We start from the raw sequence: 14,964 nt of genomic DNA, 5'->3' as shown, positions 1-14,964 counted from the left end.
TATTTTCCAAAGTTATCCAATTAATCTCAAATCTATTCTATGGACGTCAATTCAGTCATAAACTTTTCGGCTTTGCTAATTTAGTCCTAAACCTTTGTGCGAAATTCCAATGTATCCATTTCGATTGATTCTTCGAAATGCTCAAATACTCGAAACTGAACAGAACTTCTTTGCAACTGCAATTATGTGATATTGAGAGAGACAAGTAACAGAGAGAAGAGAGAAATCACCTCTAAATATCAACAATCGCCATATTTACTCGGGCTTATAATTCTCCGTTTATGTATCAATCATTTATAGGTGGTAAATTAAGATGGAGGTAGTGGCGTGAGCAAAATAAGAAAATGAAGAAAGAAAGGAAAGAAAAAAAGAAGAAAATTTAAAAAAATTATTTTGGACAAAAATACCCCCGATCGTATATAAAATTTGGCCAACCAAATAAATTTGGACCCTTGTTTGAAACTAAGATGGCCACTTCAGGAGACCAAGTTTGTCATATTAAACCCTTATCTGAGACGATGGACGCTCGTGAGCAGAAGGTAACTTAAGCTTTTCATAACAGCTGACAGTGGTCCCACGAAATCTCACAAGTGAGATATGAACCAACTGGCACTGTCTCCGTCAAGAACAGGGGCGAATCGAGAGCTCCAATCGCACGGTGTAGCGACGGGGCAACAGCCACGGAACGAGCTACCGGCGTTTGAACTGGCGGCGAGCAAGAGAAAGGGAGAAGAAGGAAAGAGTTGGGGGGCCGGGGCTCTCTTCTGATTTCGAGGTTCACGGGCCCTTACCAGTTCATGGGCCATGTGAGATGGGTTGGTTTGAAGGGTCTTTGGTAGGCCTTGGCTGACATTGGGTCCAGCGAGCCGAATTTGTTTTTGCTCTTTTTGGTTTGATGTCGCTATTGTCTATGCTTTTTTTGTGCTCTTGTAAGAGCGAAGATTCAAAAACCATCGGCTAAAATTCAGGGTGTCGACATCGCTTAGATACGCCGCGGATCTATTGCAGTACATCGTAATAAAAAAGAAAGGGGATAGGGGGAGGGGTTTGTACGGTAGCGAAGGCGATTGTTTTTCTCTGTCGTTCTCGTCCCTAGATATTTATTAAAGCTCTCCCATCCTGCATTGGAGGATGATGCTGACCCTTTTTGAAGGCATGCCATGAATGACAGGAATGAAATAGACCATTTTCTTAAGAATCGATATTGATATTATTATTATTATTATTATTATTATTATTTGCTAAATCGAAAAATCCCATTTTCGTTTTTTTGGGCGATTATTATTATTATTATTATTATATTTGCTAAATCGAAAAATCCCATTTTCGTTTTTTTGGGCGCAGTGCATGTGTATTTTTAGGGGATTGAGTTCGCGGAGACCTTGTCGGATTCTTACGATGTTATTGTTATTATTATTTTGAATCACATCATTATAAATCGTGAATTTGACAATTGGTGGTAAATCTACCAAATCCCTCCTAAAATCGTTAGCCAATTCGGTTCTTTTATAGTTTTGGGGAGTGTAGGATTGGAGAAAAGGTTCCAATTGGGGCATAGTTCATATATTTGTTGCCCGTTGATCAATTCAGTTCTTGACTTTTTATCTTGATTAAGTCCTTCGTATTTGAAAATTAAAAAAAAAAAAAAAGGATTCAGGATCAAGTACTAAGCAGAAAAATGACAAAAAGAAATTGTCCACATTACATTTGCGAAAATGAAATTGATGTTGAGAGAGTGCACAGTACCGTGCAAAATTCCTACCAACTTATCGGTCATCGACTTTCCTCAATTAAGGTTTGATTTCTATAAAATTGTTCAATGTAGTCATTCCATTAATTCAAGTTCTGAGACTACATTGAACATGTACCAAAAGTTCAGAGACTATATCGAACAAATTAAAATTTCAGGGATCACGTTACACGTTGGGCCAAAGTTCAGGAACTGTTTGTGTCATTATTCCATTACCAAAATGCAATACTTTATGGCCTCCTTATTCTCTTGACTTCATATTCAATCTAAAAATCTCAAAACCCACGTGCTTTTTTTTTTTTATTCAAAAACTTTATTATTTGTAGAACACGGAAAATAAATTAATAATCAAGTAATAGTTGCAATTAGGTTATTTCAAGGAAATGAGTTTGGACAATTGTAGACTAAAAATGGTCAAATATAAACTCAAATCTTTTGAAAGACTAGCGAAATGAGACCGGATTAATATTACTCGTCTTAAATTCTTACTCTCTATTATTTAGTTTCATACAATTCATTATTCAATTAATACTAGCTATGTCCGAAACTCACTTAGACCCGGTTTCTCATTTTTGAAAGGGTCAATACTACGAAAAACCCAAAAACTGGTACACCTGTAATAAATTTACCTCAAATTAATTTTATAATCACCAAAAACTCCAAATTGAACACCTGTGACAAATTTCATATGATACGGTATCTTACATTACAAATTTCACTCATCCCACTTGGAACCGCCCGCCATAGCCAACAAGAGCTTATCGGACTTCTTATCGTCCAGCCTCTTCGGCCTTCGCCTCTTTCGGTAGCCTCTTCGGCCTTCGCCTCTTTCGGTACGATCCCGGTTCTCCATAGGTTTCTTTAAGACCGCTTGTCGGATCGGTCGGCATTCATGGTACGAACATTAGGGAAAGGGAACATAATCACCAGCCATGTCTGTCATGGCCTCCAATTTAATTAAAAACCATTTTTCTTTGAGAAACTAAACTGGTTCAATAAAAGAATGTTACATTCAACCTGCAAAATTTGCTGAAAAAAAAAGGGGGGGAGGGGTTTGTAACAAAAAAATTATACGACTAAAATACAGTAATCGAATCGACCTAGAAGGTAAAATAAAAAAGAACTGAATTCACCGCCGACTACGTGAACAAAGTTACGACATCTCTTCGATACCCTCTTACCATCAACAGCCGGGGAACATTCTCCACCAGCAGATCCATGTACTCCATGTAGAAGTACGCCGGATGGTTCAACGGAGGCGCCGGTAGGCTCACTAGCACCACTGCGGCCATCCTCGAGTATCTGAGTATGGTCGAATTCAACTTGAGGGTAGTGTAGAGGAACTTCTCCACCTGTTGTTCGTTGACCACCACGGGCTTCCCGTCGGCCATCAGAGAGGTCCCGTCCCTCTGAGCAGCCTCCTTCATCTCGTTGAGATAGTCGGTGATGCGGCCTTGAGCTGCCGTGAACGCTTCGAGCGAATCGTCGTTCTGGGACCCACCCTCCACCTTCAGGTCCCATGATTTCATCGAGACGACAATGACTTCTGCTTGCATCCGGAGATCATAGAGGAACTTCTTCACATCGGCCTTGAGACCCTCGGCATCCGAATCCTCCTCCGCGATGCAAAAGACCTGGATCTTGCAACTCTCGAAGCTCTCCTTTGTGAGGAGGAGCTGGGAGAGGAGGAGCATGAGGCCACCATCCTTCACGATCCAGTACAAATCAATCGTACCGTACTGCCGTTGATACTCGTTCGGCCATTCATCAAGGCCCTTGACAATAACAACCGCCTTGTTAGCCACAATGCAATCATTGATTATACCCACAAACGTGGCGGGTATTTCAGTCAAATTCTCGCGACGCCATATCTCCGGGTACCGCATGACCACGATGTTGGGCTTGAGATTGCCCAGGCCCATGGTCTGGACAATCCCACGGAAGCCTTCGGACATGCTTGGGGCAACAACAATCTCTGCAACTCCCTCACAGTTCTTGTAGTCTATGTAAGTATCAAGCTGCTTGCAAGCAGCTTTGGCATCTTCGGCACATTCATGGTAATCTCCGTCGAGAATCGAGACAAAGATGGACATTCCCCTACCTTTCTTTTTCATACAATTCGCAAAGTCTGCCAGCTTTGGATGGCAGGGTACATTTTCTGGAAGCTTTCCCCAGGGCCGGCAGAAAATAAGGGGAATAGGGTACCAATTCTTCGGATGCACTTGGCTTGCTGCAAATACAGCAAAGGGTAATCAAGACATAGCTACTAGGCACAAAGAGATGTGCGATGAAACTGTGAATGAGAAGTGCACCGCAAGTGAAAAACAACTCCCTTGCTGGAGATCACGTAAAAAGATTGTTGGACAATGGGCATGCATTGACCAGTTTCTCGATTTAACTGTTCCATTGTAATCCTGTAGCCCACTTTATTTTAGCACTTAAAAAGGTCATCAGTTTGCAGGTAGGAGAGAATTATAAGGTTTTTATAAGGCTTATTTCTTCAACAGAACTTGCTTCATAGTAGAACCCAGAAAATGAAATTATCGTTAATTACAATCAAATGCAACTTCACAGCGAAATTTGACAACTTGCCAGCCCTCTTGTGAAGCTATCAGCCACTTCAAACATGTCATTATTCTCCGACTAAAGAATTCCTATTAATAACAGAAAAAAAGTTTTTCTGTTGTTAGACCGAATAGCTTTTGGATGGTGACGTGACAGATAAGTTCCATATTAAGCTGATCACTCAGATTCTTGATTGTTCCTCATATCCATCCACCATTACGAGTTTTATGATTGACTAGTTCCCTAGGTTCAATATTTGTATTGAACTTATCTCTTTGAAAAAATATCGAACCACAGCAAACCAAAATAGTTCCAAACCAAAGCCAAACCACTAGCTCCGATTTATGGTGCTTTTTAAAACCAAAATGGAGAGACCCAGTGAACTGACTGGTTAGCGGCGCAACCGCACTGGCTGGAGAGGTTGATTATTTGTCAACATGGGACACGTAAATGCCCTGGCCCCAGTGGTTGAGATCATGTTGTTTAAAGCATCCTCCAACGCCTGTAGGTCTCAAGTTCAAATATTACAGGATTCAAGGAACCTTTTTTTTTTTTATGGGATCGTGCACTTCTCAGTAAATGTTCTCTTTGCTATTTTTAATATTCATAAAGAGAGCTTGCAGCACACTGGTAAGAGGCTAGCCCAAAGATCTGAGAGGACCATGGGTCAAAACCCCACGAGTAGCTTAACATTATCAAATCACTGGTTTGAAATGGGTTTAGATCCAGTTCAACCAGCCCATTTTGACAGCTTGAACAGGATCAATACTGGTTCAATCCAGTTTTTGACCACCCACTTGTTTGTAGTAAAACCCATTGGCCATGGATGGGTTCGTAATCCTACTGGTAGAACTAGCTAGACAGGTCTGCTTTGAAAATACTGTTGATTGGTTATTGGTATCATTCAGGTCTAAAACCATTAACTCTCAGCCACACACAGAAGAAATTCACATTAACTTAGGACCGTGCACCCTGGTCCCCTATTGTCCACCAAGAACCAAGAAAAAACACTCCATAACCACTTATAAGGGAGCAATAATAAAGTGAATTTACAAGTTTGGGTCAATTCAAGTCAGATTATTGCTTTTTGGTTTTTCTGAAAACCTATATAAGTCACATCAGTGCAGAACCTATATATTCAAATAGATATGTCTAGCTCCAACAAATCAGGAGAGCTTTAAGGATAATAAAAGAAGCGTGGAACATTTAACTATACCAGAATATATTTCAGAAAACTAACTAAAACCACCTCCCTTTTCAAGATACTGATTAACAGCATACAAGACTACCAAGTGCAAATTGATTCCACTGACTCCTAGAAGAAGTGAAACCCAAGTCACACAGTAAGATGAACTCTGTCAATGATATCAATCAGAAAAGATTATGAGCAAATCATTCCAGGATATAGTGACGAAGCATGATACAATTGCTTAAGGTCTAGTCTGACAATGATAAAACTGATGAAGGAATTGCTGTAAGCTAGAAAAACCACTTCTCTATCAGCATAATGGTACGTACCTCCTAATGATCGAAGACTGCGGAGAGCAAGTTGGAAATAGGCGCTTTTGAAACCATCGCCCCAGTCCCCAGCTTTTCCTTTAATGCTCACGTAGTAATATATGAGGCTTGCAAGGGCCAGAGAAATAACAGTAAATGACCACGATATCAAGAACATGATCACTGCGCAGATAACAAAAGAACAAAATGAATACAATGCGGGAAGACTCACAAACAAACACATGCACCAAAGAACAGGTAAACAAGTATGTGAATTGTCCATGGTAGTTCACACTAATGCACCACTATAAAGTAGTAATCCACTATGTGATCAATAAGATCAGACATTTCAAATGCAAAACCAAAAGACTAGAAAAGAAACAAGAGGAGGGCTTCCTTCCCAACCATAATGTCAACTTTCATAAAATCTGAAATGCCTTCAGTTGGGGTCATTAAGAAGCATTTAATGATTCCCATTTCAAGAACCATATTAAACAAACATCTAAATAGACATCCAGGACTACAGGCCTCTGGGCCAATAGTCAAACTGAACGGATTTGAGTATCCAATAAGCTCCTAAGTGGAAATGAGGCATACCAATGCAGAGTGATGCTCCAAGCAAAGAGAGGCTCCAGTGGTGAAACTTCCACCGTGGACGCCAACTGGGTGCATCTAGAAGATCCAGGAGGAAGCAAGATAGGTTCACCCCCGCATAGCATAGTAGGAAAAACATGGTTATAGTTGGTGTGATCAGATCCAGATTCCCAATTATGACGCACCCTATACAGAGGAATGCAGTAAAAAGTGTAGCAATGTGAGGTTCATTCCCTTCTGCAACCTTGAAGTAATTGAGAATAGGCAGGATATCATCATTTGCTATCGCTGCCAGAAGACGAGGTGCGCCTGTGAGGCTCTGGAGAGCTGCACCTAAAGTCGAAAGGATAATTCCAATGTATACGATTGCAGGGAGAGGCCAAGCAATTGTTGCTGTAAGCAGCCTGAGTAAACAAATTAAATAAGAGCTGAAACAACTGCAAATGTGCTACATATATCTAACTAAAGATGATAGAATGTCCAAAATCCAAGGCTAAGGTAATCCAAAGGCCTTATAACAAGTTATGGATGCCCAAAAGAAAATTCCACAAGGTACTCCTTGGAAAAGGAGAGAAGCGAAAATTCAAGAAGGTTCAAAAGTTTAGGAATTAGCAAGAAAAAATAAATAACAATTCACTATCCAATCTAATCTAAACTATTTATAATGAAAAGAAAAAAACGATCTAAAGCTACCTGTCAGTCAGTAGCTTATCTCTATTTGCCACAGCCCCAAAAGTTAAAACAGAAATCAGATATAGGGCAGTAGTTGTAAGAGTTGCAGCAAGTGTCCCAACGGGTATTGACCGCTGTGTATCCTTCAAGGAGGCTGATCGATTTGAACCAGCCATAATTCCAGTAACAGCAGGAAAAAAGAGACCAACCAGTGCACTGTAAAAAATAAGGGAAAATGACAATAGTTAGAAAAATCAGCAACCATTCCATCCCCCACATTAGAAATCACCTAGCATGCCTGAGGATGAACAAATGTGGGATGACAAAACTGGTGAGATCGCCACCTTAGTACAGAAGAAGAAAACCACCAAGTCAGTGAAGACATTATTTTCTCTTTTTCACAAGCTCAAAGAAAGCAGTATGCTTTCTTGCAATCAACCAAATTTAAGATAAGCTCATTGCAGAAGCTTCTAATCAGATATCGGTTAAAAAAAAGGACAGCTTTGAGTTGATTGACAACAGTCACTGATTAATGCAGAAGGTGGAGGATGGGAGTAGGGAGAGCATTATACCCACAAGTGATCATCCAAATCATGTTCTAATATCATAGCTGAAACAAACAGATGAATCTTAAAAGAAGTTATCTACATCGAGACCCTGAAATAAAACGAGCAGTCTAAAAGCTCCAGAAAATTTTGCTCAATTAATTGTTCATGCTAGATGCGAGGTAATGGATATGTTTACAAAATATATTCAAGATAATATCCTTGATGTATGCCTTATAAAGTTTAGCAAAATTTTGTAAAGCAGCTTTGGACTTCAGGCGAAAGCTACTGGCTACCTGTTTTGGACTGAGCTTTAAAAAGGCAGGATTTGAGTTCAAAGAGCTTTAGAATAATTTAGCAAACACTAAAACTTTCTATCGAAAGACTTTCGAATTATAAACTATTTTTCAATGTTTTACCAAACTCACCCCTAGTGTAGTGTTGGTAGAAGAAATGAAAACCCAAGTAGCAATGAGAAACTCGAACTTTAGAGAAATTGAAAGAGTATGACGTGTGAGTCCATGTTACACCAATGGCCATGGAGTTGTTCTCGGTTTTAATCTCATCAACTAGAGTTCAAATGCCAAGAGTGGCTCTGAGTGATAATTTTACATTCCTCTTACCTCAGATCCCAGAAAAACCCACTCGTTTAAGTGAAGTGCTAATACTAGGCTCCAGGAGTTTTCCCCCCACATACCCATGTCAGACACGAGACAACCATAGTTTGGGTACGAATCTGTGTAGAACACCCTAAAATACCTCAAACTCAAGTTCCATAATGAAGTAGCAGTGATATTTGCTACTTGTACAAAGAGAGAGAGGGAGAGAGAGAGAGAGAGATGTTAAACTCTTAAGTTTAGAAAGAAGATCGTGTGGAGGAAAAAGGAATCAAGTGCAAACTTAAATGGCTTGGTTTAAAGTGATTGGGATGGATTAGACTTGCCACTTAATTGGATCATCAGTTTTGAAAAACTTTGGGATTAAACATGACAAATCAGGGACCAAAAAGTACGAAATATGGGGTAACTGATGACTAAGACTTGACAAACAAATACCATTAAAAGGCTACATGCAACCTTGTCAAAAATTACAAAAAGAAGGCCCAAAATACTTTTATGCAAGAAAAGGTCCAAACAACTTATCTGTTGTATTTTGACCAAAACAAAAAACTGATCCGTTGTATCTTTGAAAAGAAATAGACAGAAAACACGAGTTCTTCAAAACAGTAATATATATGTATAAACTGCATGAAGTGGCCCCGTTCCCATGTTTATTTTGTGGATGAGTCTTTGTGTCTAAGAATTTCTTGAAAAGCAAGTCAGACACCCAAATCAACACCCACACGCAAGTCCAGGTAACTAAGGCCAGGAGAGGAAAGTGATCACTATGTTGTCATTCTAATAACTGATTATATACAGTACGAATGCACATCTACTTGAACAAAATGGAAGCTGAACTATCTCATGCATCATAATCAACTGATCTTTTCAACTCAACTTTAGCACACTACAAAATGATCAGCGGAAAATTGCAGCAGTTTTCATTGAACTCCAACACCAAGCTTTTGCTAGTGAATTTAGTTGGCTAGATGCTATCACAGCATAAGAAAATGTAGATATTGCAAGTAATTGTATTGAGACTCAATAGAAACAAATGCTGACATTTCATGAGGTAATGAAATTGACTTACTTGAAACTCCATTCTACTTTCCCTTCAGAATCAGGGATTCCAGCATTGTTCGTATTCTGATATTTAGGACCCCAGTTATCCCTAAAGGTGCTCGAACTCAATCCCGTGATTCCCTCTAAACCAAGAATACCAAAATGTATAGTTTATGTCATTCCTCCAGTAAACAATATTCACTGTAAGTTGCCTGGATGACAAGTAAAAAATTCCTAAAGAATGACTACAACAGCTAATACAAGAGAATGGAAGCAGTGTCAACACATTCCATTAATCAACATCACCATTGCAGAATATAATTAATTCCTCAATTTTAAAATATAAATAGCTTATAACAAGTTGTACAGGACATTCTACGTGCCAAACAAAATGACTATGGTTTAAGCACTTAACCAATGTACGTAATTGGTAGCACTGTGCCTTATTACAGTATTTAATTTTAAGAAGGCCAAAAGAGTGCTATATAAGAATACTGGTAACTTACCTGCTGGATCATTCTTCTTAGCCAGAAAGATCCCAACAAAAATGCAGAAAATTGATAGTAAGACAGGAATTAGGAATGCAGGCGCAACCCGGTTGATCATTTTCACTCCACCAAAGACGATAAAACATAAGACTATGGTGACAACAATCCCATAAATTTGCAGATCATGGGAGCTAGGACTCTGGATTGGCTGTGCAACTTCTGTGCCATTAAGTTTTGTGATGGTCTCTGCACAAACAACATATAGGTTAAGCGACTTGGCTGATACAAAAAGTAAGTTTTGAATTTTTATGCCATTAAGAAGACAATTTTTATATAGAACACAGGAAAAATACTTCATTAACTAACAGTTGTCAGGCTCAATCAAAGAGCAGCGATTAAGAATAAATTACTAAATGCCAAGGAGGCATAGACTGCAAGGACAGATATTTGGGAGCCTTGAGGTCACCAAACTTCAAATTGACAAAACTGAAGTTTCAAAAACAAGAAGAAACACAATATTTGATGAAGAACCACCTTATAAAAAGTGCTGTATCTAGCAGCATTTTTCAGGTGACATTACAAACCACTGAAGACACAACATCGTCAAGAAGTAATTATTTGAGCTCAGCTATTTTGTTGGCTTTCAGTAATTTCAGCCAAGAACAATACAAGCGTAGCATATGTGGATGAATATTCGTGGAAAAGATCATAATCTTACCACTAAAAATTCCAGCAGCAGGCACGGCCTTTAGAAAAGTTTCCACAGCTCCCAATACATATCTAGAAACCGCGAGTGAAAGAAATTGAGGATGTTGACATGATTAGTTACAGCAATCGAGATCACTCTAAACTACACCATTTTGTCATAATAACGCCATTTTCATTATAGACCTCCAAGGCTCAAACCAAGTTATCACCTCAATAAAGTCCAAAGATTACACTCACAGAGATCCAGCAACGGCATTCCCAAGGAAGAAGCATAGGCCGATACTCACTCCCACCTCAGGACCCAGAGCACGACCAATAAGATAGTATGGTCCCCCACCCTAGAAGCAAGAGAGATTGTACTGAGAGAGCTTTTTACACTTACACAGACGCCAAAAACGTAAAATAGCTAATGATGAAGTTATGGAAGTCTTACTGCACAAAGAACAGATCAAATGAAAGTCAAGAACACAGAAACTGCTGCAAATGAGCAATCTTGTTGACCTATATAGAAGCAATGAATGAAAGAGAGACATCTACACATGGACAGTGGACTGCAAATGCATGATCACAATCAGCATCAGTTCCCTCATCGAAATTCTCCCAGCAGCAGGAGAAATGCTAAAGCGTATATGAAACAGATAAAGAGCCAAAAATCTAAAATCCGAGAAGCCAAATATTTGGTCTTCAACTAAATCTTTACAAGCAAATTGATCTAACAGAACAAGAAGGACAATGCTTCCAAGGCAGGAAATGCAAATAAGAAAGCAAAGGACGATTAGTGAATAAGATTGTACCTTCATTGCACCATTTGTAGCAATAGCACTCAGTGATATTGAAGTCAAGAATGTACACAAGCCACAAAAGAATACAAGCAACAAGGACTCAGCTATGCCACCCATACCAACAATCCTGCAACAAATATGAAAACGACCGTTAGTTAAACATTACTAACATGGTAAAACAAATGCAAAACGTCCAAGATTATGAGGGAGAAAGCAAAATTTGGACAAAGTGCCCTCACAATGGATTGAAAATTACTTAAACAGGCAAATTTCTCTAGAGGAAAGAACAAAATTTCAGTCAAGATTTACCATAAAGGTCACAGCTCCATAACTCAAACAGGGAAAGATCTACAACTTATGTTCTACAGCAAAAGCCTCTTCGCTTGTCAACATATAAAAAAGAGGTGGAAAATTTGAAAAGTAGTACATTTTATACAACTTCTAACAACATGAAGGGTTTCCTAGTTGTTCAATTCAATACAGTGTATACAAAATTTTTCTAGTCAGACAACAAAAGAACTGAGAAATAGACTTGGAATATTAAAAATGAGAGAGAGAGAGAGAGAGAGAGAGAGAGAGATCAAATCTGAGTAAATGAGATGATGTCTGAAATATCAAATGATATGAGGAAACTTCCAGAAAAATGCTATCCACTTTTCTAATAATCTACAATTCTTAAAGACGACAAAATGAAACATATGACAATCACAAGCAGTCTCACATCATGACGCTCAAAAGTCAGGAGCGGTATCAGTATTGAGTTGGGCAATGATCAGTACCAAAATTGGACCCATTGTAATTATATATCTGAGCTTGTCCAAAGAAACCAAACACAACTCATGGGAGCAATATCTAAGAGAATGGCATCCTAATTACTGCCAATCCCGCCTATTAACCACAGACGATTTTACCCTGAACGAGGATAGCAGAGATCTTCAAAAGAGTAGCTAGTTTAAGTAACTATAAGAGCCTATTCGCAAATTTCCTCTGTTATTAATGCATGCTAAATCCATCCACAAAAGCGCATTGACAAAGGCACTGAGCACACATTGGTTGAAACAAAGAAATTCCTGGAAATCCAAATCGAAAGAATAACAAGAGAATTACCAAGAAAAACGGATATAATAAATAATTCCAAGAATATTCTGCAAGCACGGGACAAATACACCCATCAATGTTCCCAGTTTGAGGTCCGAAGTCTGCATGATATTTGCAGAGAGAAAGAAAATGAAAAGGCATCAGAATCATCAAAGAGTTCTGCATTTAAGGTCAAATAACAGAAGTGACAGTTTTAGTCAAAATTGGATACACAAATGAGCAAGAAATGAGCAGTTACCATCAAGAATAGACAGCATATGTATAACAAACTCTAGACATAAAGGCTTAGCATTGAACTTGGAAAAAGATCATTCGCCATACACGATACACAATCAATGAATTCCAAAACATGTTTTCCATTAATTGTAATCCGTATCCATGAAGGAAAGAGACAAGAAATATACTCCTAGCATGCAAACACCAAAATACTCAAGCAAAGGCAAAGTACAATGTATCATGCTTCATGACAATTAACTATGTGCTAAATTTAAAATTCGGAGAAGTACAATCATATTCATTGCTTTAAATCTCCTTAATATTTGATTCTCGGTTCCTACTTCACAAGGACCAGAGTATTGTGTAATGAAACCATTTAATCGCTTCTGTATAGACCATATGTTAGAAGACGATAGCGACTAAGCCTATTGCAAAAGATGGTAACAAGATCGAGAATATTGACCTTTCGATGACCAAGAGTGATGGAAACATCTTCGCCATCTCTAGGACTAGAAGGTGCTGGAATTTGCTCCCCTGTCATACTGAAGTAGCAAATCAAATTTAAACCATCTACAGATCAATACGACTCAATATTATAAAGGATTCAGCTTGATTAACCTATAAACGTAAGAAAGAAAAACAACAGTAAACTAATTATAACTGCTCCAATTGCAAACTTTCTAGCAAAGAGACTGGACTAAGAGATAGCATTAGAAAATAAAAGAAAGAAAACACTACAGAATTGAAACAAAGTTTAAACATCTTTAAATACTGGTTTAAAAGAACACAGAAACCAACCAAACCTGCTTACCTCTTAAGACCAAGAATATTCACAAGGGAATCAAAACCAAACAGTTCCAACTTGGATTCATTCTGAGAGTCATTAACATCTGCACGCCTTGGAGATGACCCTTCTTCCTTTGCATCTGGACCCACATTTGCTCGTTGGCCAACTTTAATATTCCTGTGATGACAGTGAATCATGAACATGAATTAAGACACCCACGACTGCATATGTAATTGCTAATATTCATCAGATCCTGCCACATTAAGGGAAAATACCGAATCTATTAACACAGCAAAAAAGATTGCTATTTGATCTATCTCTCCTAATGCGAAACAACAAACGTGGCATTGCTTTAACACCGGATGTCAAATGCAATGCAAGATGCCTAACTTGATGATTCACAGACAGATCCTTCCTAGAAAATTTAGCACCATAGTGTTCCCATATTTTAGAACTGAAGTTTGACACCTTGCATCAAGATGACAAGTTTTTTTGGAAGTTAGGACAGCGCAAAAAGGTCATCCACCAACCCATCTAACGTGCCACACGTTAGTTTCATTCACTGGGACCATCATAACAATTGCAGCATATCCACAATGCTACTAAACATGTTCAAACACCTTCACCTCAACCCTCGAGGGAGGAAAAAAAGGAAACGCGTTGCCCAAAAGCAAGTGCAGCATATCCGCTCCTTTCTCTCTCACAGCAGAAAAATGCACTAAAGATCTAATCCAAAATCATAATCCCGTAAAGATAGCATCAGCTTCTGCACTGATGCTGCCCTCTAGATATAGAATAAGTGCACAGCAACTTTGACCTTTCAAAGCAACTGAGTCATGCCAAGTGAAGGTTCACAAACCAAATTAGTTTATCAAGCACATTGATATGTTGCGGGAATGAATCTCAGACAACAAGAACAGGAGAAAACTGTGCTCGCATCGATCTCCAAATTCGAAAAAATGAAGATTCTAAACAAACACCAATTCGCTCGGCAAAATCAACGCACGGACACGAAGCCAAGCCCACTCATCCCGTTTCCAACGACACTCTAACCGAAGAAATCGACATCCCCACACACAAAGTTCCTACATTTCCCCTCGACCGATCGCGGCGCGAGAAACCGGAAAGCCAGGGCAGATGAGAGAACCTGGGAGGCGGCGCGTCGCGGCGGGGCCGGGGCAGAGCGGCGGCGGAGGCGGCGGAAGCAGCAGAAGAGGAGGAGGAAGATCCGGGATCCATGGACGACATCTCGAGGACCGCCCGGTCGTGGGCCCCCACGGGCCGGTACTTCCTCCGGCCCTGCGGCGGCGGGAGCTCGTCCACGTCGGCGCCGCTCTCGATGTCGCCGTTGTCCATCTCGCCCGGCGGATCTCGAAAACTCTCCCCCCCCCCCCCTCCGCCGGAGCCCTGATCGCGGCGGCGAAGATCCGGAACTGGGGGCGCGCCGGAAGAGATCCGATCGGATCGCGACGCGACGCGAAATCGACGAAACGACGAACGAGAGAAAGAGAGAGAGAGAGAGAGAGACGTCTTCGAAAAGGAAATGTTCTTGAGTTCGGGAAGGGACGACGCAGGAGAAAAGATGGTTTTTTTTTCACATG

At 39.7% G+C, this 14,964-nt stretch overlaps 1 protein-coding gene across 1 annotated transcript; it reads right to left on the bottom strand.

Annotated features, from left to right (window-relative positions):
- Positions 1 to 2,702: 2,702 nt before the first annotated feature.
- LOC115687230 (cation-chloride cotransporter 1) lies at positions 2,703 to 14,754 on the bottom strand. The gene is made up of 13 exons (XM_030612713.2): positions 14,511 to 14,754; positions 13,388 to 13,540; positions 13,040 to 13,118; positions 12,370 to 12,461; positions 11,275 to 11,389; positions 10,718 to 10,818; positions 10,491 to 10,552; positions 9,791 to 10,018; positions 9,313 to 9,427; positions 7,100 to 7,294; positions 6,410 to 6,810; positions 5,834 to 5,995; positions 2,703 to 3,980 (listed from the first exon to the last, which is right to left on the bottom strand). The coding sequence occupies exons 1-13, from the start codon at positions 14,717 to 14,719 to the stop codon at positions 2,890 to 2,892; spliced, it is 3,003 nt and encodes a 1,000-aa protein (XP_030468573.2). The 5' UTR covers positions 14,720 to 14,754; the 3' UTR covers positions 2,703 to 2,889.
- Between the last annotated feature and the right edge of the window lie 210 nt (positions 14,755 to 14,964).

The sequence above is a fragment of the Syzygium oleosum genome, unplaced genomic scaffold (assembly GCF_021117445.2).
Source record: "Syzygium oleosum isolate NSW1041296 unplaced genomic scaffold, Sole_v2.1 Sole_v2.18, whole genome shotgun sequence".
NCBI lineage: Eukaryota > Viridiplantae > Streptophyta > Magnoliopsida > Myrtales > Myrtaceae > Syzygium > Syzygium oleosum.
Note: the sequence above shows the minus strand (reverse complement) of the source record. Positions and strands in the feature narration are given on the sequence as shown.